General features: G+C 41.2%; 1 protein-coding gene across 1 annotated transcript in view; it reads left to right on the top strand.

The window, feature by feature from the left end:
* The window catches only part of PLXNB2 (plexin B2), a 79,264-nt gene that overhangs the window by 17,402 nt on the left and 34,279 nt on the right, over positions 1-27,583 (top strand). The window contains exons 10-14 of the mRNA XM_009883654.1: positions 5,148-5,240; positions 6,396-6,477; positions 10,796-10,968; positions 13,263-13,411; positions 16,429-16,537. Coding sequence (XP_009881956.1) covers positions 5,148-5,240; positions 6,396-6,477; positions 10,796-10,968; positions 13,263-13,411; positions 16,429-16,537 — 606 coding nt within the window. The remainder of the gene's footprint in view (positions 1-5,147; positions 5,241-6,395; positions 6,478-10,795; positions 10,969-13,262; positions 13,412-16,428; positions 16,538-27,583) is intronic.

Here is a 27,583-nt window from a genome sequence, read left to right as displayed (position 1 = left end):
GTAATTAAATACTTGGATTTTGTTCTAGAATGACATCACTTGGTGTGCTTAATTCAGTTTTCACTTTTCAAACAAAAAAACACACTCAGAAATTAAATGTTTCTTAGTTTGGATAAAACAGTATTTAGGGGTATTTTTTGTGCATGTGTGACCATCAAACCAGAAGATCAGGTATTTTCTTTGCTGTAGCAAAGACTTCTTTTTCTCAGTACTTGCTTCCAGAAAGTAAATTATAAAGCTTCTACGAAGCCAGAGTTTGACTCCAAGCTTTCAATTGTTTTATAACCTAGACAGTGCATAAAATTTTATTGTTAGTTTGATAAAAATGAAGCTTAAAAACCACTTCTTAGCTCTTAGTTTTATTCTTAGTTTCTGTTGGTTTTTTCTGTGTTGTCTTGTGTAAATGCGAATTAATGATAGATACACTGGAGATTGCATCGATTGCTTTATCTACGAGCCATCTATCAAGGGAACGAAGGGTCTTTTTTTTAAGTTGGTTTTTTTTTTCCCCTTTGCCAAATTGAAGTACTGTGTAGCTTACAAAGTCCTTCTATCACGTCTGCTATGGCTGCCAAGGGATGGGAGAAGGTAAATAGGTCTGGAGACCAGCAACATGAGAAGGGTATTCAGAGAAGGATAAAAAGTAACCCACGAGCACCACAATGATATGAAGACCATGCTGTGTATCATGTACATTGTACATATGTCAAGACCATGTTATACAAACATGTGTTCAAAAATAAACTTTTTTGCTTGAAGACTTTAAAATATATGTAACAAAAAAAAAAAAAAAAGCAATTTTGTGAATTTGATCTGTTCTCTGAGATGCCAGGACTGGTCCCTGGTAGGATGTCTGGCTGTGTGCAAGATGTGGGACACAGCACTAGACCTAAAGGTCACAGCTCTCTTTGCTAAAAATGGAAAAGTATTCCAGAGAATTTACTCACATTTCTTTTGTTTAGCATTGTGGAGAGCTGTTTTTCTGCACAAGAGGAAGATCTTTCCCTGTTCCCTTGGTATAAGTGAAAGAGCCTGTTCTCTCTCGAGAACAAATTCAGGGAAGATACATAATCTCAATGTGCTGAATTTGACTTCTAGAGCATACTTTTCCTCCAAGGAGGAGAAACAGCAGCAGGAACCCAAAAACTCCTTCGTCTAGTTTATTGTTCTGTCAATAAGCACTTTAATCTTTCTGAACTACAAGTAGAGAAAAAGGAATGAAAATGCTTCTGCCCTTTTTTTTTGCTGTGAGGTATCAATTACATTTAACAAAGGCAGACGCATCCTGTGGATTGAAAGCTTTCTCATGGGTAGCAGTGTTTAACAGCTTGCCTACAGACCAGACGTAGTATGCATTCATTTAACTTGGAACCGGGAAGGCTTACATGGAATTCAAGTCTCTGGAAGAAGTAAGATGAATGCATAGGCCCTAGGCTGGAAAGATGCTGGAGAGCAATGAGTGTCACATGATGTCGGAATAATTTTTCTGAGGTGAGAGCCATGTGGGAACGTCATGTCTCTCATCAGAGCAGCCCCATATATCCTGGTACAGAGGTGCATTTTTAAGCCAAAATAACAATGTCTTCTGTGCCAGGACTTAAATAGGCACACACATTGACTACAGCTGTATACACAGACCTCTTGAGTATATGTGAAAACAGACAAATAAGGCATGAAATAGCCGTACAGGCTAATCGTGTAGGCACTAGTGCCTGCAGGGCCACACTATCTGAAGCAATAACTTTGGTTACTGGAAGTTCATTTGAGTAAGGGCAAAACTTAGACTCAGCCTTTGGTAAACAACTCACAGAGGGCAGGGTAGCTCAGGAGAAGCCATGGATGGATATTCTGTAGGGGTTGGCCCACAGCCCAAAGGCAAAATAGCATGTGGCTTCTCATGTGGAACAGTTTTGCCACAGGATATGCTGGGTGTTACAGTGTGTTTGGAGGTAGCATTCATGCAGCTATAAGCACATGTAAGGTCTTTATTGATTAAAACATTGGTATATATCCATTTTTCCTCCTATTTTCTTCACCTGAATTCGTGCTTAGAAAAGGTTGATCAGCAAGAATGAATGTTATGTTGTCACTTTGAACTACCAGCTCTATTATCTTGATTTAATCTGTGCTTTGCTTTAAAGGGTGATGCACAATCTCCTAATCATGGGTGATTAAGTGCGCTAGCCAATATCATACATATATGCATCTCTGTTTCTAGGTGCAGATTAGCAGTGAAGGTTTTGGGTTACCCAGTGAGTAGGAGATGTGAACAGCTTCTCAAACTGCTATTGTAGAACTGAGGGTGGAAGAATAAGCTCACACTTTTTGTATGCACCTCTTAACTTACAAACACTTACAGTACAATGAATAAATCTCCTCGTGAGGGCTTCTGCTGGAGAGAAATAGACTAAAAGAGGAGAAGCTGTTGGCTGTTTTTCTGTCCCTCCTTCCTCTGAAAGAGTTTTAGTAGGAAGGAGAAATAAATCCAAGCTGTCATCATTGTCTTGGGAATACCCTCATCCAGAGTAAGCAGGTGAGAGGAAAGTTTTGTACTGATCAGTCATATTGCACATAGCTTCTGAGAGGCATTCTCCAGCTGAGTCCTTGAAAGATTGGCATAGTAGAAGAGACAGATGTACCAGCATAAAGATAAGCTTATTAGCCCTCCAAAGATTTTCGTTAAAAGTAATTTCCCATTTGCATTTGTCTTTGTCATGTGTATCTGATGTGTAACCCACTTACCAGTGTTTGCTAAATGTCTCTTCTTGTACCCAGACTGCTGAATGTGAGCTCTGTAGCCTTCTGCTCGAGAGCCTGGTATAGCAACTTCAGGTGGCAGCTGTCACACACACTGAAGCTCCCCTCCTCTCCCAGCGCCTTCTGTTAAGCGTGTGGGAAAGCCTTACGCAGCAGCAGCAGAATTTGAACACTTTTGAAAAATACATGATATATTGAATTGTAGAGTAGGGAAGGCAAGGCAGCATTCCTCAAAAAAGACATTCATAAGGTGCTTTAAAACTTGGAGTGTGTAGAAGTTTTCTGTAAAGCAGAATGGGCTGTAAAACTTTCAGAAAAGGCTTTTCAGAGCTCAGTCAGTAGCTTATTTTCTATATGTGACTTCTGAGAAGGAAGAAGCAAAAGGTCTATTTCCTTCTGTACCATAAACCTCCAGAGACTGGAATCAGGCCCTTTACCTGGTTAAAGCATGAGGTCCTCCTCAGCCCAAAGCTTGGTGGGCTCTTGTGTCTGCTGCCCAACCTGTCACAGTGAGGGTGCAATAGGAAAGGTTTCCACAGCACTACTTAGATAAACCTAGTGGCCCGTGAGTTACCAATGATTCCAGCATTGAATAAGTAGCTACAAATAAATAGGATAAGAATCTCATACACGAGGCTTAGATGACAACAGGAGACAACTTACTAACTCTTGGAGCAGGAAAGAGGAATCAAATAGCTATTATTTTTTTGCTGTGTACTCCAAGACTCAAGGGGTTCTGGACAAAAGCAGGAACTAGTTCTTTACATCCACAGAAGAAATCAAAGTGATGTTCCCATGAAGTTCAACAAGGCCAAGTTCAAGGTCCTGCACCTGGGTCAGGGCAATCTGTAATATCAGTACAGGTTGGGGTATGAATGGATTGAGAGTAGCCCTGTGGAGAAGGACTTGGGGATACTGGTGGATGAAAAATTAGATATGAGCCAACAGTGTGGACTTGCAGCCTAGAAAGTCAGTCGTATCCATGGCTGCATCAAAAGAAGTGTGGCCAAGAGGCAAGGGAGGTGATTCTACCCCTCCACTCTGTTCTGGTGAGACCCCACCTGGAGTACTGTGTCCAGCTCTGGGCCCTCGGCACAGGAAAGACATGGACCTGTTGGAGCGGGTCAGAGGAAGGCTATGAAGATGATCAGAGGGCTGGAGCATCTCTCCTGAGAGGTTGGGGTTGTTCAGCCTGGAGAAGAGAAGGCTATGGGGAGACCTTATTGCAGAGGTTCAATATGTAAAGGGGGCTTATAACAAAGACAGAGAGACTTTCTACCAAGGCCTGTAGTGACAGGACAAGGGGCAATGGCTTTAAACTGAAAGAGGGTATGTTTAGATTGGATATAAGGAAGAAATTTTTTACAATGAGGGTTGTGAGGCACTGGCACAGGTTGTCCAGAGAAGTTGTGGATGCCCCATCCCTAGAAGTGTTCAAGGTCAGGTTGGATGTGGCTTTGAGCAACCTCATCTAGTGGTGCAAGATGTCCCTGCCCATGGCAGCGGTGTTGGACTAGAAGATCTCTGAAGGTCCCTTCCAACCCAGGGTATTCTGTGATTCTAGAAAGGTGAGAGTGGTCTCATCCCCCCGTGGCCTCAAATTGCGTAAATATTTACCAACAACACTGCGTGAAAATATCCTTGCTACTTATTTCGTTCTCTGGTTCTTCTGGCAAAGCTGTTTGGGCAGCCGTGCTGTGGGCCAGAGCAGAAGAATGATCCAGCACAGAAACAGTGTTGTGGGGTGATGTGTTTGGTTTTTAGCCAGCTCAGTTCCTCAATTGAATCACAGAACAACCAAGGTGAGAGCTTTGCCAGTGCAGCGCAGGTTGGTATGTGCTGGAATCTATTCATTCCTAAAGACAGGAATGAATAGATTTAGGGCCTAGGGAGAAGAGAGGGGGAAGAAGGTGTATAGGAGGCAGGAATACCCTTAAGCGGGTGCTGCCATCAAAGACTGTCCTGTGTAAACACAGCTGAAGTCATGGTGAGGCAGGAGAAACAAAGCCAGCAAGGTCTGAGAGATGTCTACAGAGAACACCTTAAAGGGCAGAACTCACACAGCTCTGTTAATAACACATCTGATGTGTGAAGTCATCCAGTATTCACATCTCTTGGCTTTTTCTTTTTGTTCCCTGAAACAGAGTGCTAGCTGCGTTCTTGCTTTATTTGTGCTGCTCTGGTGCTTCCACCTTTAACTAACGTTGGAGGGTGCAGCAAAGCAGCAGATTTCACCGGCTCTCTGTTTCACTAGCTTTGCTTTCAGGAGATGACTTTAACTGGTTAGCTTTCTCCATTTGGTCTTATTACTTCCAGTGCTGAAAGGGATATTGCCTGGTGATGCTTGGTGATGCTGTACAAATTTTAAGTCGAACTTTTCTCTTCCATAGGATAAAAAATTTGTGGTCGGAAACAGCCAATTTGAATTTGAAGCTCCTGTTGATGAATCAGATGAAGGAAAATTTTCATTCATGAGTAAAGAGGTAAATGCAAAAATATGATTCACCTGCCAAATATATTCAGTCCTTATAGTTCCAGTGTCCACGTGTGTCCAGAAATATGTCTCCTCTGACGGAGATTCTCCTTTAGCGGTAGCAGTAGCAGTCAAAGGCAGTGGCTTTGGTTCAGAGCTCCTGGGGTCCTGCCTCAAAGCCCTCTATCTTTCTCTCTGATTTCTCTATCTATGCATTCCATGGATTCAGTGAACTATCCCTGGAGGAATTCAGGACCATTCCTCTTTTATTCTTTACTTTTTATGCAATCTGGTGAAATCGTTGAGGATAAAAGATGAGAATTTCAGAGCTCTCCCTCTCCAATTCATTATCTTTCCCATTTTACATCTGAAAAAATGGGAATAGTAACAGTATGTTGTTTGGCTACTTACTAGTTATGCTGCTGCTGCTTCTTCTTCTGGTTTATTTTACAGAGAAAGGAAATTATATTAAAAACAAATAGTCTATTTACCACACTGAAAGTTGGACTCACAAATGTTATGCTGACGTTAACTTTTATGTCGTACCAGCATAACAGACTAGTTTTGAGAACTGATTAGCATCTATGCAGCATTTGAGCCTAGCACAAAGCATTTCCTTTATAAAGCCATTGTATTTTTCTTTGCTCTTTTTCTTTCCCACCGGTTATTGCTGCTGTCTTTCAACCTGAGCAGAAGCTCATGTCTTGGAGCATGTGAACCTTGTGCTTTGGCTATAACGAGGGGGTTGCACTGCAAAAGATGCAAGAGATTTCCCCTCCATGTGGTGCGAGTTTGCCGTGTCCACAGAAGTAATGGGGCCAGATGGTGTGGGAAGGGAGAACTCAGCAGGGTCAGCAGCTACACTTACTGAATCTGAACAGTACCTTTGCTACTTGGATACTTATAACCAAATGTAAATTAAATTAATGAAAAGCGGGTGTTCAGGTATTGCTGTCCCTTGATACTTGAAAATTCTGATTGTGAAGAATTAGGTTCATTAAAACATTTTTCTATAAGTGTATTTGGCCAAGATGAAAAAAAGACCATAAGGTTTGGGATAGTTTCTAAAACCTTCCCAGCTCTGAGAATTGAGTATTACAGAAAATGCATGAAATTAACCTTGCCAAATGAAGGTATAAATATCTCTATGTGTCATCTTTTCCAGTTCTCCTATAGTGCAAATGAAACCCTACAACTTAACTTATCCATAAGAACAGATAAGGTCAAGATTGACAGCAAACTGATGGGTAAGTATGAAATACAGGATTAAAGGGAGGTTAATTACAGTAAACAGAAATTTATTCCTTCATAATTTAGAGTCATGTGAATAAAAATGTTACCTTTGTAGGTTTTACTGGTTTGGGTGAAACAATCAAACCTGACAGATCAAAAGTTATTAATACTAAACTCATGAATTAAACATCAGTGTTGTATGTATTAAAGGCTGTTTTAAATATGCTACCATTATTTTCAATTTTGCTTTTGCTCTGAAGGGCAATCTTAATAGCGAAGCTTCACGGTTCAGACGTACTTAAGTAGTTTGATTTATGTTTTTTTCAATGGCCATTTCCCTTCCCCAGTTAACTTTCCCCCTCCGATAGCAGAAAGGGGATCTTTCTCACTGCTGCTCGTAGGGACTTCACCTGAAATCTCAACTTTCAGCTGGGTCTCAGCTCAGACAGTTCTGCGGTCTTTACGTCTGCTGGCGATGAGCAATACACCGAAACATTCAGTGTGCTTTCAGCTGATGACTTTATTCGTTTATTTCTATGGCAACAAAAAGTATACTAAGTTTTTGGTCTTTGATATAAATTGGTTATTTCTGTATTTTAATTTCTTTCAATGTGCAACAATGAAACAATTATGTCTGTGAGCCGAGTCCTGAGCTGAGGTGAGGAAGCTCCATTAAAATGAGTGGAGCTGGGACATACCTTACACTCCTTTAAACAGAACTTTAAGGCATAAACTTGCAAAAACTGCGAGGCAACACACTTCTGACTTGTGTGGTGAGTCAACGTCAGGAAAACAAATACTGGCCCCAAGTAATGTCCCCTGCAGATTAAATCTTCAGACCATATTTTTACATCTGTACAATATTTAAATTTCTTCCCTTTCTTATTGGCAGCACAGAAGTAAGTTTTTAGAAAATTTTCCCTATGGCTCTGTATGCAGTGTTGAAAGCACTTAAAAGAGGACCTGGCATGAAAGTTACGGAGAGGTTATATTACAGTCTCACACTGTCTTAATTTCCATTCCAAAGGCTGTGGTGTTTAAAACTGCAGAATTTTGACCAAATATTCCCAACATCTTTTCTTCCCAGTCTGGGAAAAAAAAAAAATAGAAAAAAAATGAAGTAGTTAAATTATTAAAGAAATGTTGTAATTCAAATTGAAATATAGAACCCTTGCCAGAGGGGAACTGAAAAATTATCAACAAATGCCTCTTTTTGTTATAAAAGAGATTTTTTTTAATCCAAATTCTCTCCTGCTTTTAAATTTCCTTACCATATGAAATCAGGAGCGTAATGTTTTTCATGCGTCTTGAAAAGAATTGGCTTTGGGTATATGGTTGCTGCTGAGAAGCACCTTTGAACCTGCCAGTGAAAGAACCCTTTCTTTGTATAACACTTAGTGAATACTAAGTTACGATAGCATTTTTACATCTCTAGCCATCAGGGGTTCTGAACAGTATGAAATCCAATATATCCCTTTTATCCTTTGTCCTTTTTATCAATGATTTCACAGCTGGTATCTCAAGGTGATGGATAAGAGTCTGAATCTAATGAGTGGCTTGCTGCTGGTACATTTAATGAGCTGATCAGTGAACAGGGGGAGTGTTTAATGCTTTAAGGCTGTAGCTTTCTCCGTTGCATTTGTGCAAGCGGATGTGAGGCACATCAAGACGTTGCAGCGCTGGCATTGTTTACTGAGGGATGGGATGAAAATGCCTGTCCAAATCATGCAGGATAACAAAGTAATTCAGTAAGCGTGTTGTCGTGCTGTATCAGGTGGCAATGGGGCGGTGTGGGTGGGAAATGCAGGGTTTAGGAAGGCAAGGGGAAGATTTGTTTAACAATATTACCTGCTCAGGTCCCTGTGCAGTAGCAGCCTTTCAGAGTGCTGGATTAAGAAAGCAATCCAGTTCCTGTGAAAGCAATTTGCAGCGCAGACATGAGGAAACTTTTCCTTGCTGCTGCCTGCACCGTCTCTCCTGCTTATAAAAGCAAACAGCAACGTACCAGGGCTGTCAGTCTGGTGCTTTTCCCCAGCGTTATGTTCACATCCAACAGACAGAGTGAGTAGTAACACACCGACTGTTAAAAATATTGCTTGGGTTATATTTGCTGCTCAGTGACTTCCATATCGATGTCCTCAGTATATGAAGCAAATGATGCTACTTCTGCTTTGTGCTCATTGATTCCTTGAGAATTCAAGATAGGGATTGAAGCAAATGGATGCTCTTGCTCATCGATTCATTCTTACAAATGCCAAAGTCCCTCGGCTTTGCATACACCTCCAATGATGTTTTGACTGAGTTTGGACTGGTAAAGCTACTTGAAGTCAAGTGGATATGCTGATTAGATGTAAGAAGGGTTAAAACCAGTCTTCATCATTGCATTAACTCCTCAGTGTAAGGGAAAGAATAAAAATGTGTTGTGCTGCTAAAGACTACTGTGAAACTGAATGCTGAGGTTTTTAAATATGCATCATCTACAGAAAAACTGCCCTTATGAGGTTATGCTCTCATGCAAGTGGTAGAGAGATGGTAGCCAAGTTTTGGGCATCTGTAATATTGTTCATGCCTGGCAGGGCAATAACAGCACTGCTGAAAAATAATGGAATACCAGCATTCTCATTTTATTTTTTCATTTCAGTAGGAATCTGACATGGTAGCCTCTTGGAATTTGATTTAAAAAGCTATTGCTGCTGCTGTTATCTAGGAAGATATCACGTGCATTAAAATGTTAGTCACTGGACGGTGTTTTTGCTGGTGTCCTTCCTAGAGTCCTGCTCCTCTGAGAATAAAAATTTTCTTTAAATAGACATTTTTGATAGCCTTTACCATATGCAGTCTCAAAGGGATTTATCCTAGTCTTTCTTTCCCACATTTGATCACCTCTGTTTACTTCCGTTTGCTTCCTGCATCTTTAAGGATGAAACTCCTTTGAAAAAAACCCAATGTCATGAAGGGTACCATTTCTTGAGACTTAACGAGCACATAAAACAGCTACTGGAAAGGAGACATGTTGAGTCTCTGTCTTGTACTCCCCACTCCCATCTGTGAGCACATTTAACTCTTGAAAGAGCACAGGAGGAAACCTGAATAGTTTTCTGCTGTTCTGGTAAGTTAAGCTGATTTACAAGAAGACTCAACAAGTGCCAGAGCCTCGGTGGCAGAGGGTGAGGCTACGCGGCCAGAAAAAAAGAGCAGCCAAAAATAGAGAGAAGCAGGGATGAAGGGAAGGAGCAGAAAAGGAGGGAACAAGATGTTCCCGTCTTTACGATAATTGGCTCACCTTCCCAGGGAAGCACAGCACTCACATGCTGAGTAATCTGTGCAACTTGCACGCTTCCCCTAGAGAAACGTGTGGCGTCTTTTCAGTCTGTTTTCTTCTGGGCTAGCTCTCAAGTGGATCTCCAAATGTTTTCTTGCAAGCCCAGGCTTTCCTTATGGTGCTGAACCACCCAGCTAAGTCTCAAAGCTTTGCATCAATTTGGGAAAACTAATTTTGTTCGGTGACTATGCATCATGCTAGAGATTGGTGGGGGCCAAAACAAGCTTAGTGTCTGGGACAGTTGGTGCGTGGTTCATCAGTAAGAAAGGCATGACTGTCAGACCTGATTTCTTGGCTCCAAAAAACTAGAATTAAACTCCACTCCAGAAGGAATAAGGCATACATCAGGATGGCAATTCAAGACAAAAGGGAAAACAAAAGCAAGAAAATAGAGAAGAATGGAGAAATGAAGAGGCATTAACTTGAACAAAGGATAACACTTAATTAAATGTTAACTTTCTATTTGGTTCAGGCTTTAGTGATGATTTTGGAAAGGCCCAGATGCCCTGGAAACAGCCAACAAAGGCAGCTCTCTTCCTTTAAATACGCAACTGGCAGCGGTCCCATGCCAGCTGATATCTGTCCCTACCAACACCCATGCAGGGTTTATACCCTTTCACATCTTGACTCCTGGTACCCCAGGAGGACCTGTTTGTTTGAACTAGTCTTTGAACACTTGTGTAGGCAGGTTCATTGAAGATAGTCAAAGAAAGAACTTCGTACTTAAACATTTTGACAATGCCTGAGTGGTAAAAGTGTGTTTGGGTTCCACTTGATAGGTTATTCATACTCCGCACAGGGATAGATTTCAGGTTTTTTCCATACAGGGAATAATACAGTTTTCTCACAGCGTTATTCGAGGGTTAAGTACAGGGTGTGCATATTCTTCACACGACTCAACTGAGCAACAGGTGGGCTTTGTACATAGGATTAGTTTTCCTTCCTATAACATACTGAATATCCTTAAAACAGAGGAAAATGTCTAAGTGCATTTGCCGTTTATATTTCAGTGACTCTGTACAACTGCTCTTACGGACGAAGCGACTGCAGCTTATGCCTCGCGGCCCATCGTGACTATAATTGTGTCTGGTGTGAAGAAGATGGTAAACCCAGCAAGTGCGTTTATGAAAAACTCTGTCGCGCTCCTCCCACCAACACGTGTCCTCATCCAGAAATCACTCGTGTAAGATTGCTTTTTTCTCCCCCTACCAGTGTATCATTTTTCAGGAGAAAGCATCCAAGCAAGCTCGTACTGAAAGGCGTTTTTTTTTCCTAGGGTGTTAAGTAAGCTTCTGAAGTAGCTGCAAGGAAATAATGCCAGTAGCGATGTGTGTGAGAGATTTGTAAAGACACAAAATAAGAGACTGAATGGAGTCTTTGAGACTCCTTGTTTTTCAAGCCTTGTCCTCACTGTGCTAGAAGCCAGGCTAGTACTACTGTAAGCTTAAACATGGCACTTGATTCTTGGGAATTAGCATGGATTTCTTTTTCTCTCCTGAAGTCCTTTCTACCTGAAATAAGTCTATAAAGAGGTTCAGTGCTCCTGGAACTGCAAGCAGTTAGCAGGCTCATTAACAGGCTTCAAACTAGACTTTGAAAGAGTATTTAATAAAGGAGCAGGTTGTTTCTGCGTCACAATGTGTTTTCCAGGTGTTGGTGATATTTTCCAGTCCCCACCAGAATCAAACCCAAGGCTGTAGAAGTTGAATGTAAGAAGTCAGAGAGGCCGAATGTGCACCTCTGACTTACCCTGTGGTTGGAGTGTTCACCCAGGGCGAGGGAAGAGTGTTGTCCATCTTGGTGGACCAGTAGCCAAAGCAAGAAGTGATAAATCCTTGTCCTTTTCAGCAACAAGCCAAATGCTGTTTTTCTGGGCAAAACTGTCAAGAAAAGAGTGATATTTACTTCTACTGGGCAAATCTAAGTTGCTGCAACAGTGGTATCAACACTTGGAAACTCAGACACACCGTTTAATAAGAACATACCCCAAGTTGTCACAAAATGCAGTAACTGTGCGACAGAGGTTAAGAGTCATGACAGGGAAGTTTCACCCAAATAAGATAGAACTCTTCAATTCTGAAACCTGTGGCCCAAAACTGGTAGAGACGCTGAATCTCCTGAGGCTGTGCAGTTCAAGGGGCAGTGTGGGTACAGGCAGACCAGCAGCATGCTGGATGAGGTCAGCCATGATGGTGTATCTAAGAAGAAAGGGCAAGTAAACAGTTGAAGTCCTCCAGGGAAGGCAAATACCCTGAAATCTCGACAGAAAGTGTGGAGAAGAATACTTGTGTGATAGCTGTGCCCAGGTAAAGATGATTTGAGTGGGAAGGGAAAGGAAAATTAATAAAAACAAAAGTGTTTTCACCTGGGATACTGTTTGTACCTGATTGTGGATTAAATACTAAATACTAAAATATTAGGTTTTTCAAAGCTTTTGTTAGCTTCAGATTTGGACAAAATATTTGGAAACGTCTACACAAACCGTTGAGTGATTTTTCAGCTAGTTTATGTATGGGTTGAGTGCAAAGGGATGGTCAGTGGGCAGAAGTTTTGGGAAGTTGAACCAGTGAGAAAGCAGAGCAAGTGATGCTGGAGCTGGGCTGGGCAGCAGGCAGCAGCAGCCATGTCTCTGTGCTTAGGCTTGCTTAGATGTAAGAAACTCTGATTTTGATGGAGCAGACATTAAAGTCCAGACTTTCAGAAGCAGTATTTGTTTGGCTTCCAATTACTGTGTTTGGGATTGTGCAGCCTCCCTCTTCTTGATGGTAAACTTCAAGCCCTCCAAAGCTGAGGAGCTGAAAAGGTCTTGCTGGAGGTGCTCCAAATAGGAAAGCAGGTTAGTCTCCCAACAAATATTCAGAATTCACGTGCCTGCTTGGGCCATATTTCAACCTGAAAAGCCCACTACAACTGCAGGATTTTCTCAGTCTTCATTTTAATTGCAAATTATTTAATTAGCATCTGCCCCTGTACTGCAGCACCCTCCCATTTGATGCAGTGAGGAAGATCAGGGGACTAGAGGAACTTTTGAAGACACTATGTGGGGCAGCACTGTGTGTTAGGAAGGTGCACTGTTCTGATGTGAACCTAAAGGGAGAAAATCATGGCAAAAAAATGCTGGAAAAGCTCTGTGGAATGATTGTGAGAAGAGCCTGATCCATTTGCTTTTCAAAATCACAGTGCTTTAGTGGAGGAAGCGAACTTAAAACAGAGTAAACACCAGGCAAGAGTTTTGTACATAACAGTCTGCCACAGGAGACATGAAGTCCACAGCTGATGAATACTGGTTCTGAGCTAGCAAATGATTAATTAACATTAAAAAGTTTCATAACGTGTTTTTGTGGGGATCCTACAAGAAACATCTTTTGAATTTCAAGTATGGGTAAGTCAAAGTAGCTTTAAATAATATGGAAGAGCAACATGGTCACTGCAGTATTTAATTTTGCTTTTTTTTTTCTTTCCCTCATGCAAACACAGATTGAGCCAAAAACTGGACCACTAAGTGGTGGAATTCTTTTGACCATAATGGGATCTAATTTGGGAATAAAAGCAGAAGATGTAAAAAATATAACGGTAGCAGACAAGGAATGTGTTTTCAAAGAAGAATTCTACTCTGTTTCCACAAGGTAATTGCTTGATACTTTTCACAAGATTTAAAAAAAAAAAAAAGGAAATTCTGTGCATTTTTAGAAGATGATCTTCCTGTGGTTATAAAAGATTATCAATAGAAGAAAGAACTAGTGCGATATACCTGCAGTATTTCATAGTAACATGTCTGAGTCTATTTAAAAGTGTTATAGATTCTAATACAGCAACAAATTTACAATAGCGTAGTACTGTCCTGCTTCTGATTGATTGTTTTTTTTTTTTCCTTATTTGTTTGAAAAGCTTCCATAAACGATTACTGTAGATATCTCAAGACTGTTTGTTTGGTTTTAAATTAAAGGCATCGTAGGTGTGCGCCTAGTCATTAAAATATTTGCTAAATCTGAACCACAGTGCAGCCAAGCATACAAGATTTATGGGAAAGTAGGCAAAACAAGAGGAAGCTTACATCTTTTTGTTTTAGTCCAGCCACAAAGTTTCTTTCCTAGGGGCAGGGAGGGAGCCCAGAGTTTTGGTTTAGCTTTAGATGACGAGGTTTCTTTGCAGAGCCAACAAGTCCATGGATGTTGCATTGCCTCAGCAGGTTGGTAGATGTTTTGTGGATTACTTGTCACACTCTTAAGCAGTGCCAAAAATTAAAACAAAGTGCCTAAATTCTTCTAGGCAGCTAGTTGTTTACTACAGATTGTATCAAGCATCTAATTTCAAGAGGGAAATACCCTTTTGATATTAGCTGATGAAAAACATAGCATGAAAATTCAGTAGTAATATTAAGAGTAATGACATATTTTAAGCAGTGTGATTTTTTTTTTTCATTCATTTTTGATATTTAAAGCTGCAGTTGAAACCTTGGGTTTCTTTCCCTTCAGTTAATTTAGGGTGTAATTGAGTAACTTTTTGCTGTTTCTGTGGCGTGTTTTGAAAGGGATTTTGAAGGTACCTAAGCGAGTTTTTTAGCTTTTGAAAAATGTTTAGCTTTAGTCAGTTTGTGGATCAGGCATTTAGAAGCTTCCCAGGCCCCTAGGACTTAAGAATGTATATATAGCTTTATATGTCTTACTGCTCCCCAAATCCATTGCCATCACTCGTGCGTTTACATGTGCATCACCATCCACAAAATTCCCAACTCTTTTGCAGTCATCTTTTCCCATTTCGTATCTTCAGTGTTTGCAAAAGCTGCACTGAATTGCAGTATAGGCTTACAAGAATTTCCCCAGCCTTCTTGGCTTTTTCTAAAGCTTTTTGATATTTTTAAATACATGGAAAGGAGCCAGAACTGAGATGACTGGTTCCTTGTATCATAGCAACATTACTGGTTTCCTAAGCTCTGCCAGTGTGGTAATGGGTGAGAAGAACTGCAACTTGCATAATGTCATTTATCAACAAATTAAGGGGTTTTGAAGGATGTTCTCAATTAGGGAAGCCTTGAAAAAGAAGTTATTCAAAATCTCCAAATAGGTATCTATAATTTTCTGTCTTTTTCTTCCTCCATTGTTTTGTTTTATTATTACCTTCTTTTATTTAATTTAATAATAAAAAAAATAATAGTAAGTACCTAGTCTTGCTCCCCTATTCTTCTGCCGTGAAAAGCTAGTCATTTTTAGGAGACAGTTGCTCCCATGGGCAGAAGAGTGGCGAGATTTAAGGCACTTAAGGCTGCTTTCTGGCTCTGCAGTGATTTAATTGTTGGCCTTCGAGAAGTCATGTTCTCATTCTTTGTAGTTTTCCATTTGTAACATGGGGGGAAGGGAGGCAATGCCAACACCGGGGAGGGGAGGGAACTTTTCTCAATTAAAATCCCTGCTAACCACGTTACAGCATTCCTCACACACACACCCCTCGGCCCCAGCCCCTGACCGCTTTCCCTAGCTTGACATATGGTAGAAATTCCTCCAAAGGCACTGTTTCCTGTTTCTGCCTGACAAGAAGATACAACTTCCAAGAATACAGTAGAGAGATGATGAGGAACAGACTCAGGCAGCCGTACACATGCCAGGACATGCAAGAATTTAGAGAATTTTGTCCATTTGCCAGTACCCAGGCAGAAAAGTCTGGAGTGATCTGCAGTGGGACTTGACAATCCTTTTATTTTAAGTCCCGATTTAAGTACATTTACACCCAGTAATTTGGGGTGGTTGGGTTTTGGGGTTTTTTTTCTGTTTGAATTGGGTTTTTCTGAGCAGTCATGCACTGCTTAAGGAAGAATAGCAATAATCCTGGAGCGAAGGAAACGAGCCGTGATCCTCGGGGTGTGTCCTATGTGAAACCATCCATCTGTGCAGGCTGCAAACATTGTATATGTCCTTATCTAACTGTATTATCAGCTCTCCATTAGGCATTTGTCCCACTTTTCAAGTGTGTTGAATCCTTATAGCATTTTCATGCTTGTATTCTGTGGATCACACGTTTGAAATAATAATCTAAACATTCAAGCTCTCAGTCAGCAGCAGTGTTAGTTAGGGCAGTGTTTGCTCGACCAGTATTCCTTGACCTCTCATTTTGCGTGGGTTATCTGAGGATTTATTTTCAGAGAACAGTAATTCTAAAGGGATTTTGATCATATGTGTGAAAATACAGTAGTTTAAAGCTGAAAGGTAGCAGGATGCACAACAGTCTTAGAGCTAAAATACGCAGTAATAAGAAAGCTGATAGTCTGCTTCTTTTATCGCCGGGGTGGGGGGCGGTTGGATCTTTGTTTAACATCACCAAGTCCAGTGAAAACCTTGTGTAGGGTTGGAGAGGTTCATCTCTGACTTCTGGGTTGAATTTGAGCCCTCTGTAGAAGGCACCTCTACTAACAGACTGCTAAAGTAGATGTGGTGTACAGCGCTCACATTTCAGTGTTACCTTCCTTTAGTTGTAAGATTAAAATATTCTTGGTTTGTTTTGCTGGGAATCTGATGCAGAGCTCAAGTACCTTGTGTAGGGTAAAGCAAAGTTAGTGCTTTTGTTGGCAGTGTGTGTGGTAGCTCATATACATTGCATTGGTATTGCAGCTGTTACTTCTAACAGATAAACTTACATTCTTTCTTGCTAGGATTGTATGTCAAGTTGGACCAATGAATGAACCAACACAAGGTCAAATAGAAGTTAACATCAATGGAAAATTAGGTAAATCACCAAGTGAAGTGCAGTTTACATACCAGGTAAGTGCATTTTTTTCAGTGAGTTGTTTTATACCTTGTGCATGGCTTAAGTTAGAAGTTTACCTGTTAAGCACAGTCTCACTTGTGTTTGTCTTGCAAACTTTGTTTCATCAATAGCACTGTCATTCAAGTATGTTAGAAAACATTTAACTGGAGCATTTCTTTATACAAAAGGTGTACCAAAAATCTATTCTGATAATAGATCCAGAGTCTCAAAATAGGATGATGTTGTTTGCAATTCAAGTTAAAAATCTGTGGTAGAAAAGAAACTAATTGACTTTTTCAGTAGTGGCACAATATCTCTTAAATGTCACTATTGCATAAAAAAAAAACAGCACTGCAAAAAATCAGGTATTCTTTAGACACACAGTTACTGCACTATTTTAATCACTGTGTTTAGTCTAGCCAGTGTTCTTAATTACAAGAAAGGATGCAGAGCAGCTGAAGAATAAGTAATGAAGGTACATTAATTTCTTAATAATTTATTTCATTCAAAAATATGGCATGCAGAGCCACAGACAGCGTGATGTGTGTTCATATTACATATGTGCTTTGTTTCCAGTGTCACTATGAAGGAGAATTCTTTTCGTGTCTTAATTACTTTACCCCAAATGTGGCCCTAGATTATAGCTGTTTTAGCCTGTGGTTTTAGCAGCAAGTAGCTTTATCTGTATCTGAGGTCTTCAAAATCTGTAAGAGCCTGTGATATCTGAGAGGTTTAAATAATCTCTGTCCTCATATTGATACCTAAAATTAGGTCTATAAACTGTAAATCTGTAAAACAAAGAGTAGTTAGGCTTTTATCTTCTCCCTTATTTAAATTTCTGTTTCATTAATTCTTGATATCTTGTGAGAAGGAAAGGAGTCAGCAGTAAGAGGTAGAATAAGTCAAGAATGACGTTCAACTGAGCAGATGATAGTCTTGTTTTCACAAAACAGCTCAGAAGTCAGTTTTCCATGATTTCCAAGCAAATAACTCCCCTCCCTGGTGGTATCTCTGCAAAACTGCACTTTTTTCTTGACAATGCCCTTTGTTCCTTTGTGGAAATGTAGGTTATAATTAAGTCTTTCTTCATCAATCTCATTCATTTTAACCAGAGAAGAACATAATTTCCCATGTTTATGTGTTTGTGGTCACTAGGACAGAGGCTGTGACAGTAAACCCTACATGACATGAGATTTTGACATGAACCCATTTCATTGGGTATGTTTTACACCAGTTCTGCTGCGCTTCTCCTGTGCCTAAAGATTTGGTTTGCATGAAAACCACATGAAGAAGTTGAGTGCATTGAAATGTAATCTGGTGCCCCGTGTAGGCTTCAAAGCCTGTCTGTGAACTTGAGCTGGTGTGATTCCCTGCTCAGCACATCTGGGAGGAGAGATAAGCAGCCACTGCTTTTGGCTACTTAAGGGAAAGATTGCCCATCAGTGAGGCACTACGAGAAGACACTGTGCACAGGTGTCATGCAGGTGGATGTTTCCTGCAAATCCAGGACTTCCTCTGTGCCAGTATCTGCCTGCACTGAGGTTACTGAGCCATCAGATATCTGAGCTAACTCTTGATAAAGAGCATTTTTATTTACTGCAAAAATCTTTTAATGGGGACTCTATTTACAAAATGCAAAGCAATGGCAAGTCATACAGTTCATGCCTTAAAACTGGTGAAATTGGTTTCTAGTTTCATTTCTCTCTGTTCCACGAGAAGATAAAGCCAACTGTGGACTGCAGTAGGATTAAAGTCAGTACAGGGGCGTTGCATTCACGCACACCTCTACAAGTGTGACACAAGTGCTTTTGGCGTGCAAACAGGCAATCAGAGCAGACAATCTCATCAGCTGATGTTGTCTTAAAAGCTACAGTCTTATTTCACTGCTGTTTTCAGGCAGTTCTTTGGTGACTTCTTTCAGCAGACGTGAAATCTGTGCTTTGTTTAAAACCTCTTCTATTCAGTATATACAAAGGAAAGAAAATACTCTTCTTTCCAAGAGCCTTCCTAAAATAAATTTTCTGTTATGTATTTTTCCCTTTCTTTGGCACATTGTCTGGCTACCCTCCTGCTGGTAATTATCACTGGTTTTGCTGTGTGCTCTGATCACCAGAAGCACAATAGCTTCAGCTTTAGCAGTGACCACTCTTAAGCGTGGTGTGTGGCGGCACAGAGCAGAAGTGCACAAGCAGTGCACAAGGACACAATGCAACTGCTCAATCTGATGTGTCTATGTACAGTAGAGTTGTGTTCATACTCCCCACAGTTGCAGCGTCATATATGTGACTAGTGTCTACCACCAAAACCATGTAGTCAGTTTTCAAGTAGAATGGATAGAAATAAGACATTTTTTTATGATGAGAGTGCTGAGACACTGGAACAGGTTGCTCAGAAGAAGTGTTGTTGTTCATTAGAAGTGTTCAAGGTCAGGTTGGACAGGGCTTTGAGCAACCTGGTCTAGTGAAAGACGCCCCTGCCTACAGCAGGGGAGGTGGACTCGATGATCTTTCAAGGTCTCTTCCAGCCCAAACCATTCTAAAATTCTATGATAAGTACTACAACATTTGGCTGTTGTTGATACCTGGCCTGAATGATGAAATGCATTTTTAAAGCTGGATTGATGAGGATCAATAGTCAGCACGACTTGGAGCTTAGACTCATGCCAGCACAGTGCATTTCTGAGCTGAGGAAAGCGTGAGACCTCCATTAAATGGGTCAAAAACCCAGTTAAAAGGGAAGCCACGGTTTCAGTTTAAAATTATTTCTGAACTAAAATGCCCTGGTCCACAAGAGTCTGTGCTGTGCAGTAAACACCTCATCAAAATTTAGTGCATAACAGGGGAAGAAAGCTCTCTTTCTCCCTACCTATCACAATTTCTCTACCCAACCTGAGTGCTGGTCCAGCAAAATTAAATTCTGGTAACCCACTCATCCTCCACTGACATTTCTGTTGTTTCATTATAAGCAGGATCACGCAATAAATAGTCTCCTGTTTAGTGAAATAGAAATGAAGTGATGCTAAATTTTAATATCCAGCTATGTGGTACATCTGGAGCACTGACAGCTTGGCTGGTCTCTAAGCAGGTGGAGCAGTGGCACAGCTAAAGGCCAGGCCCGCTTTTTCGTTTGTTTTTAACTTTATCTGATTTGCTTGTTACTATGGCAGGGAGAAGCAGTATCAAAGGAAGGAGTTAAGCTTTTCCTAGGTATGTGGCCCAGATTTGCTGATCGCATCGAAGCTTGGTTCCTTTCTCAGAATACCTCGTCTGCAGACTCGAGCCACCAGAACAAGAGCTTGCAGCCAGTTCTGGGATCTCCAGCATCTGTTTGCAAGAGCAATCCTGTGACTTTTAGGCTGGGCAGCTTAAAAAGACTATATGGTTTCAGAAAGCTTAAATAAATGCAAGATGGTGAAATTAGAGGTAGGACCTTTCAAAATGGTAATGCGTTTCTGAGCCGCTGAAGGTAGTTTAGGGACTTGCTTGGAAATAATGACTTTAGTAAATTGGGAAGTTTTTTTACCTATACAAGATGAGGTGAATAACCAAAAAGAGGAAGACGGGGATAAATTAGTGTCTGATCTGAAAACAAACATGAAGATGACTATTCACCATACTGGAAGTTTGAATGTGAACCTAACAGCACAGTTACATTTAACAGGGTGTGATCTTCCACCTTAAGCTACTCCAAACTTGACGGTTTCCTATTCACTTCATCCATCCTCTGGTTTCCTTCTTGATGTTTGAAGCAATTGCACTGGGAGCTCTCACCACTGCAGTGCCATTAGTGCCACAAGGCTTTTGTGGAGGGTTTTAGCTCACTTCTTGATTTTTCTCCCTGAGTCTTTACCTCAACACGTGCATTTTACATGTAGCTGGGGGTTGGGGGGGGTGGGTGTTACATGTTTGTTCCATTATGATTGATGCTGATAAACTACACATCTGAAGCAGTCTGGAATTGCTTCCAGAGAGAAGATGGTGGCTATTTTATTTTTGAGCCCGGGAGCTCATCTTGTTTGTGCATCCGCCTGTCTAGGGGCCAGGAGAACTTGTGGGTAGCTGAGAGTTTTAGCAAAGTTGGCCCTTCCTCATGTGGGTATTATTAGACTTTGTTCTCTATCATCTGAGCTATGCACTGAAGTACATGTCCCAGCGTCCGGTGTTCGTGGTTCTGCTTAAAAGCTGCCGGTGAACACTGGCTGTATGATAATGCACTTTCCAATCATGCGCCCTTCCATTTCTCCATCAAACCTGTCAGCAAAGCTCTGTGGTCTTTTCAGAAAATCATGTGGTGTCTGCCTCACAATAAAAAGATGCTGCCTGCAGTCCAAAAAAATTGGTTGTTTAAAATATCAACCCTTTGCATACCATTGACAGCAGACAGCACATAACATGCATTGCCAGGCAAATGCTCTGCCTGGGCACCTGGAGTGGCTGGAAGCGTTTGATCAGCTCAGGCAGTGTGAGGTTTGGACGAAGCAGCCACAGGAAGGCAGGACTCAGCTCACTTCTCTGCTGTTGCAGAAATAACCCAGGAACTGAAGCCTGGCTTGTGTTGCGGATGCTGTGACAAGGCGAGCTGGTGGGTCAGGTCAGCCACTGCGGTGAACACCAGGCTGCCAAGAGTGCGCAATGGAAATTCTCTGGTTGAATATCCTGTGAGTGGGTGGCTTGTCTGAAGAAACAAGAAGCAGGCTTCCTTGAGTCTAAGAAAGGAGGGAAGTGGAGGGGGAAAGAGCAGTTCCTAATGACTTGCATGCCCCCTTCAGAAGCTTAATTTAGGTCCTGCGGTTACCTTTATAGTCCATGAAATGACATTTTGACCTCCAAGAAGGTGGCCGGTGCCTACAGCACTTCATGGGCTATACCTTTAATGCCTTTCATTTTTGTGTGCATTATATGCAAGGGTTGGCAGAATAACTTGGCTTTCAGTGCGGAGCAGATAATTTTGCTGAAAATTAGTTGTTTTTCAGACCTGCTTCAAGAGCGAGAACTTACTGCACCTGGGTCCAGGGTGAGGAAAGGGGAAGGTAACTTGTGGAGGAAAGGATGGATGAAATAAACACAGAGCAATAATGTGCTCTGCACATTTGTGAAAATCTTATCCATGTGTCTGTGCACTGTCATCAGGTCCTTGACACAGCATCCCTGTACTCTGCTTGTGTGGAAGCACAAGAGCCCATTTCTACTTGTGAAGATGTGCACTTGCATCAAAGGCAAACCCCCAACTGGAGGTCACTGCCTACAGGAGCTGGCAGAAGGGAGCTTAGGTGGCTTTGCCATTTGCTGCCCATCATGTCCATTTGAACACATCCATCTGTTGCTGGCTTCCCCTTGTGCTGCAGCTGGCATCTCTCACGGCATCATGGGGATATACTCTGCTACCATCCTCTTTTCCCTCCCCAGTTGTCTCTCTGCTTGTGGTCTGGCACAGTTGTGTTTTCTGAAGCATACATTTCATGCCAAGGTTTCTTTGCATCTCCATTGGGTTCCCCTCCTCTGTTGCCTTCCAACTGTTCCTGAATTTCTGGCCCCTCTTGTGATCCACCAGTAGCCTCCTTGGTGGCTGCTTGTTTCTCTCTTTGATTTTCTGCACTAGTGAAGGATAAAGGGTAACCACTTTTATCTCGGTGGTATAGTTCTTGGGCTAGAAACTGCCTACTACAGATTAATATTATAATAGATAGTATCCCTATTTACAGAGTCATGGCCAGAAACATAAAAAGGTGAGGATGTGCTTGGTGACAGACAAGTGGAAAAGTAGAGAAATGGAAAAAGAAGAGATGCAGAACCTAGGTAATGCTCCACAGGAGTGCACTCCTCTTGTTCTTGAATACTGTGCAAGGGACCAGAAGTGAGTTGGCTGGACATGACAGTGTAAATCAGAAAAGCTGCAAAGCAAACAAACCGAGTGAAAAAGAACGTGAATCAGCCTGGCAGAGCAGATCCCAAATGCAAGTCTGGTGAGTGAAAAAAGAGGCTGGAGCAATGGCTGTCTTTTGCACTTGCACATCTTTAATGGGAAAATTGCAAAGAAGCTGGATTAAAAAAAAAAAAAAAAAGAAAATAAGAACAGCAGTAATCCCACTGTTAGCCAGGTAAAAGCTGTGCTTTGATTTGGCACCAGCAGACTACAGACATCTAAAATGCCGGGAGCTCTCTGAAAGCATTTTCAGCCTGTAAAAGGTATCTTTTACTAAAATTGTAATCAGAAACCTGAAGAAATAAGAGATCACCTTCCTAACTGTGCAAAAAGACCAACTGCAATTCATAAAATGTTAAAGATTAAAAGTTCATTCTAGATTAATAAACAGGATGAAAAATGTCAGAGCTGAAATGCAAATGCTCAGAGGGTCTGCAGTAGCTGTGTAAGAGCAGCAGTCATGTACACTGCTAATAAGTAAGTTCGCATCTAAATGTGATTATAAGTGGAACAGACATGGAGATAATTTTCCCTCTAGCACGCAGAAAGCATGAAACTACAATGAAAAATATATCAGCATTTCTGTGAACAGAATGAGGCAAAGGATACAAACAGAGCAAGCAAAGGAAAGACTTCTGGCAGCGGCAAAGAAAACAGGACACTGGAAAATGGCCTGAGTGTGCGGTCATATACATACTTGGGCCCGTACAAGCTGTTTTGCCAGTATTTTTCTTTTTTTTTCCCAATACCTATGTGCTAACGAAACACAGAGCACCTCAGAGGACACACTGTTGCAAGACTCTGACATTACTGTGAGGCAAAGCCAAAAAACATAGAAGCTCAGGTTAGTCCCTGATGCAAAGATAAGGCAGTGGCACACAGGAATGCGAATGTCACATAGGGGCATTCTTTGCTATTACAAAGAGAATAAGTGAATTTGCTACCAAACAAACCAGCACTCTTTGAACGTTAAATACCCTAAGCGATGTACAAGGACTTAGAAATTTCCATTGTCTCACTGGATAACCACTGCTTTCAGGTAAACCATGTCAATGGAATGGGCACCAACCACAATCATAAAACAGAAGAGCATTAGTTCTTGTAGCATTATTGTCCTTCCAGAAAAGCTGATGTATGGTTATCAAAGCACTGGAAAAACTGCCTATCAGTTCAGGAGTACTAACCCAGCAGTCTGGTACAACATGGGCAAGTTGGGTTGCAGGTGGACTTTGAGACCTCTACACCTAAGTAGGATTTAAGGAAGGTTTGTACTTAAGATACATAAAATGCTCATATTTCCCATAACTGACAAGCCACAATCTGCTCGGATCTACAAGCAAGAAATCCTGTTGAGATCCAATTATCTTTTTCAGGATAAACCATGCAGTTGGGAGGAAGCTACACCTGTTGACAATTTGGACTAGATGGTCGTTGTAGGTGCCTTCCAACTGAACTATTCTATTCTATTCTATTCTGAATAGCATAACTGTGAATGTGCGTATGTTTAACCAAACTGCAAATCCACTTCCTACATGACATGAGCATGAAAGCGTAAGGTGGTGGGGAGTCCCGGCGGTGGGAAGTCCCTGTGCTGAGAGATGGCTTACCAGACTCAGCAGGCAACAGGCCACTGAACAACTGACAAACATTGGAACAGGCTGTTTTAAACTAGATTGTCAAAAACCCCACGTAACGAGGTAAGCTGTTACTGCAGAAAAGAGTTATGCTCAAACATCAAACTACCTGGAAGACATGAACAATATTTGCCTGGTAACAAAAGGAGAAGTATAGAGCACTGAAACCTGAAAGAACATTCCTCCATTTCAAGCAAAATAAGAAAAGGGATGAAATATATATGAATTATGATTTTCTACACTTCAAGGATTTATAAAACAAGGGTTAAATTAATGTTTGCAGGGTTGTTTAAATTTTACTGTGTCCATGAGAAATGAAGTATTGCCAAGTCCTCACAAGGGCTGACGTTTTCCAGAAGAATTATTACAAGGCTGCTACGAATTCCATGTAGGACACATAATCAAATGTTCTGCTTAACATCATAATTGCACCAAGCGCTGTGGTGTGATGTGATAGTGGTGCACTGCGCTGCGACGTTATAGAAAGTGTGACTTCCCCCGGGCACCTTCTGACTGAGTGAACAAAGATCCCGAGGTGCAGAGGGCTGAAAATCATAGAATCATAGAATGGTTTAGGTTGGAAAGGACCTTGATCATCGAGTTCCAACCTCCCTGCCGTGGAATGGCAGGGTATTTATTATGACGGCAGGCGTACTTCTGATTTGGAGAATGAAATGAGAAAAGGGCAGAAACAAGGAGAGAAGATATCCGTGCAGGGATTTTGAAAGGATGGCATCGCTGGTCTCGCAGCACTTGAGGTCCTAGGTTTATCCGTGCTGTTTGTAATGGTTGAACATTCAGTATTGCTGAGGGTTGAGTCCAAATTTAAGGGGGTTGCCTCTTGGTAAAAGCAGCATCTTTATTATCCCTCAAACAAGGTTTGCATTGATAGATTTACCCTTTGCTACTCATTTTCCTCTGCAAGGATAAGGGTTCTCATGCAGGGCTGTGGTAAGCAACATAGAGCTGTGGGTTAGGTGCAGCTTTGCCAGGCTGCATAAGATAGGACTGTGTAAGATAAGACTAGACCTGGCAGCTTCCAAGGGTCTGAACCTCTCTGCCCCACTGGTGAGTGCCGTGTCAGTCGCAGGAAGGGGCTACCTTCGCCTTAGCTAACACGATTCTTGTTGAAGGCTTGGACCACCACTGGCGGTACTTTTTCAAACTACCTTGGCATTCAGCGAAATACCATTCTCCTGCTGATCCCAGCTACCTAATTGCATTTTTGAAAAATGCTTTCCGGTTGAGTATTTGGATGAACCAATGTTTTTTTCTTTATTGGCACTCTTAAGAAGACCGCCAGGTGGGCTGATGTAGCTTTGCTCTTTGAGCCATCCATGAATATTTTAGAAGAGCACTAAAACTTGCTCGTAGCGCATTGGTTTTGCAATAAAATGGTTATTTAAAATTGTTACAATTCTTGGTAATTTATTTTAACGACTTATTTTTTCTGGCAAGTCCTTAAGAGGACAGGAAAGGAGGGAAATGTGAAACAGAAAATAGCAAGTTAAAATTAATCAAATCATTTTCCTGACAAGTTTACAGTAACAAACTGTTACTATATGATGCTTTGTCTTAGCAGTCAGGCTGCAGAATTCCTCTGCACACAGAGCACGGTTCAGCGTCTCCTTATTAGATAATCTTTATGAGGCGTCCACATTATTTGGTCTCTGGAGAGCTCTTGGTATTTGCAAAATTACTTTAAATATGTTAAATATGAATACTTTGAATTAAGCTGTTTTAAAATAGGCCTTTGAGGAACTGCCTCAAGACTAGCAATTAAAGAAAAAATAAGGGTTAAACCAAAACTATTCTGCCTCCTCCTGGGTTGCTACCTGCCTTTGCTCCCAGAGTGGTTCTTGGCCTTGGTTTTCCATTCAGACTGAAGTGAAGCTGAGATGTGCTGAGCCCATGGTGTGGCTGTGCCGTGGATAGGATGAGGTGTGGGTGGCATGTTCTTCTGTCTGCCGTAGCTGGCCTTTAACTTCCAGCAGAGTCAGATTCTTGTTAAGAAAAATCAATTTCTGGGGAAAATGGAACAGATCCTTGTTTCCCTTCCCCCTTGCTGCTGTGTTATGCAGAGATAACTTTGCTATTTGGTTACCTATATATCCCTATTCCTAGGGAGGCAAACACAGGCCACCACTAAAAGATCCCCTGCAGAAAATGGTACTGGATGTTTCTGCTTCAAGTTCATGGCTCGCTCAGTATTTACTGGTTGTTAGCAACAGAGCTGGCTGACGCCCTGCCAAAGTTACCCATCAGATAACCCAGCAGAGCTTTAACAGGGCAATTATTTCACATTTTTGCAGGAAGAAAGGAATACGGCTGTCTAGCAGAAGTTCTTAGCAAGCTTCCTTTCATTTTTTATGCTGAGGTTACAGACAACAGTGGTGTGTGATCCTTCAGAAATCTTTTCTTGTTCCTTTCCTTCCCAAGTCTGTCCTTAGAGGCTAGACTTTCAGTGGAGGTAGTATTTAGGGAAAAGGCTACAATTTTAAATTGTTTTTCTGAGGTTCAGAGGTAACGGCTTTTTCCATACTGATTCTGTAGTGGTTCTTGTGGGATACTTTCTTCTGAAGGCTATCCCAGGCATGTTACACAGCTAATCATTGCCGTGGACTTTTACTGCAGTTGATGCAGTGGTCCAACATGCCTAACAATGTATAGCAATTAAGATTTAATTTGAAGTCAATAAAAGGTGTGGGGTTTTGTCCATGTGATAAGGTTACACTTAAAGTATTTGATACATTTTTTTAAAGCAATTTATTGACTGTATTTTATATACAATTTTGATTGTCATTTTTTAGCAACAAAATTGTTACAAAAAAGCACAAATGAGCTTTTCTGTGCAGTGCACATCTAGACTTGTGTTAATTTAAACTCCAAGAGTGATTTTTTGTAACTGACCCCCTCAAACTTTTTATTTACATCAGTGTGACTTATTTCAGTTTAGCTTAAATCAGCAAGCAATTAAATCCAGCAAAGAGTGTGCACAGAGGGTTGTACAGACCTAAGTGAGCAAGTTTTAGTCTACTCTGTTATATTGAATTAAGGCTTCTATTTGCTTACAAAATGCTTTAATGTGACTTTGAGTCACTTCCCTACATAAAATCTTGTAACCCGAGTGATGTATTAAATTAAAACAAAATCAAAGGTTTGCGCGTGAGAGCAGTCATATGCTGCAGCGATGTACATCTTGAAGAGTGAAGGGTTTACAAACAGATTTCTCTCAGGGAAGAAAAGCAATTGACACCCAATTAGTGTTAAAGCATATTCCTAAAGCTCAATGACTTGAGAGCAAATTACAGTTGTCATTGTGGATTTGTGAAGTGTGCTGAACCATGATGCATTCCTTCGGAGGGAAGTTGCTCAGACATGAAAATATAAAACACGCACAGCAAGTACGAGTTCCCCATGTTCCTATAATATCCGTCCTTCAATAAAGCAAATTGGTAAAGTAACCACAAGGTCAATTGGATGCGTTTTTACAGATTCCTGCTG

This window comes from Charadrius vociferus, unplaced genomic scaffold, assembly GCF_000708025.1.
Source record: "Charadrius vociferus isolate BGI_N301 unplaced genomic scaffold, ASM70802v2 scaffold43, whole genome shotgun sequence".
Taxonomy (NCBI): domain Eukaryota; kingdom Metazoa; phylum Chordata; class Aves; order Charadriiformes; family Charadriidae; genus Charadrius; species Charadrius vociferus.
Note: the sequence above shows the minus strand (reverse complement) of the source record. Positions and strands in the feature narration are given on the sequence as shown.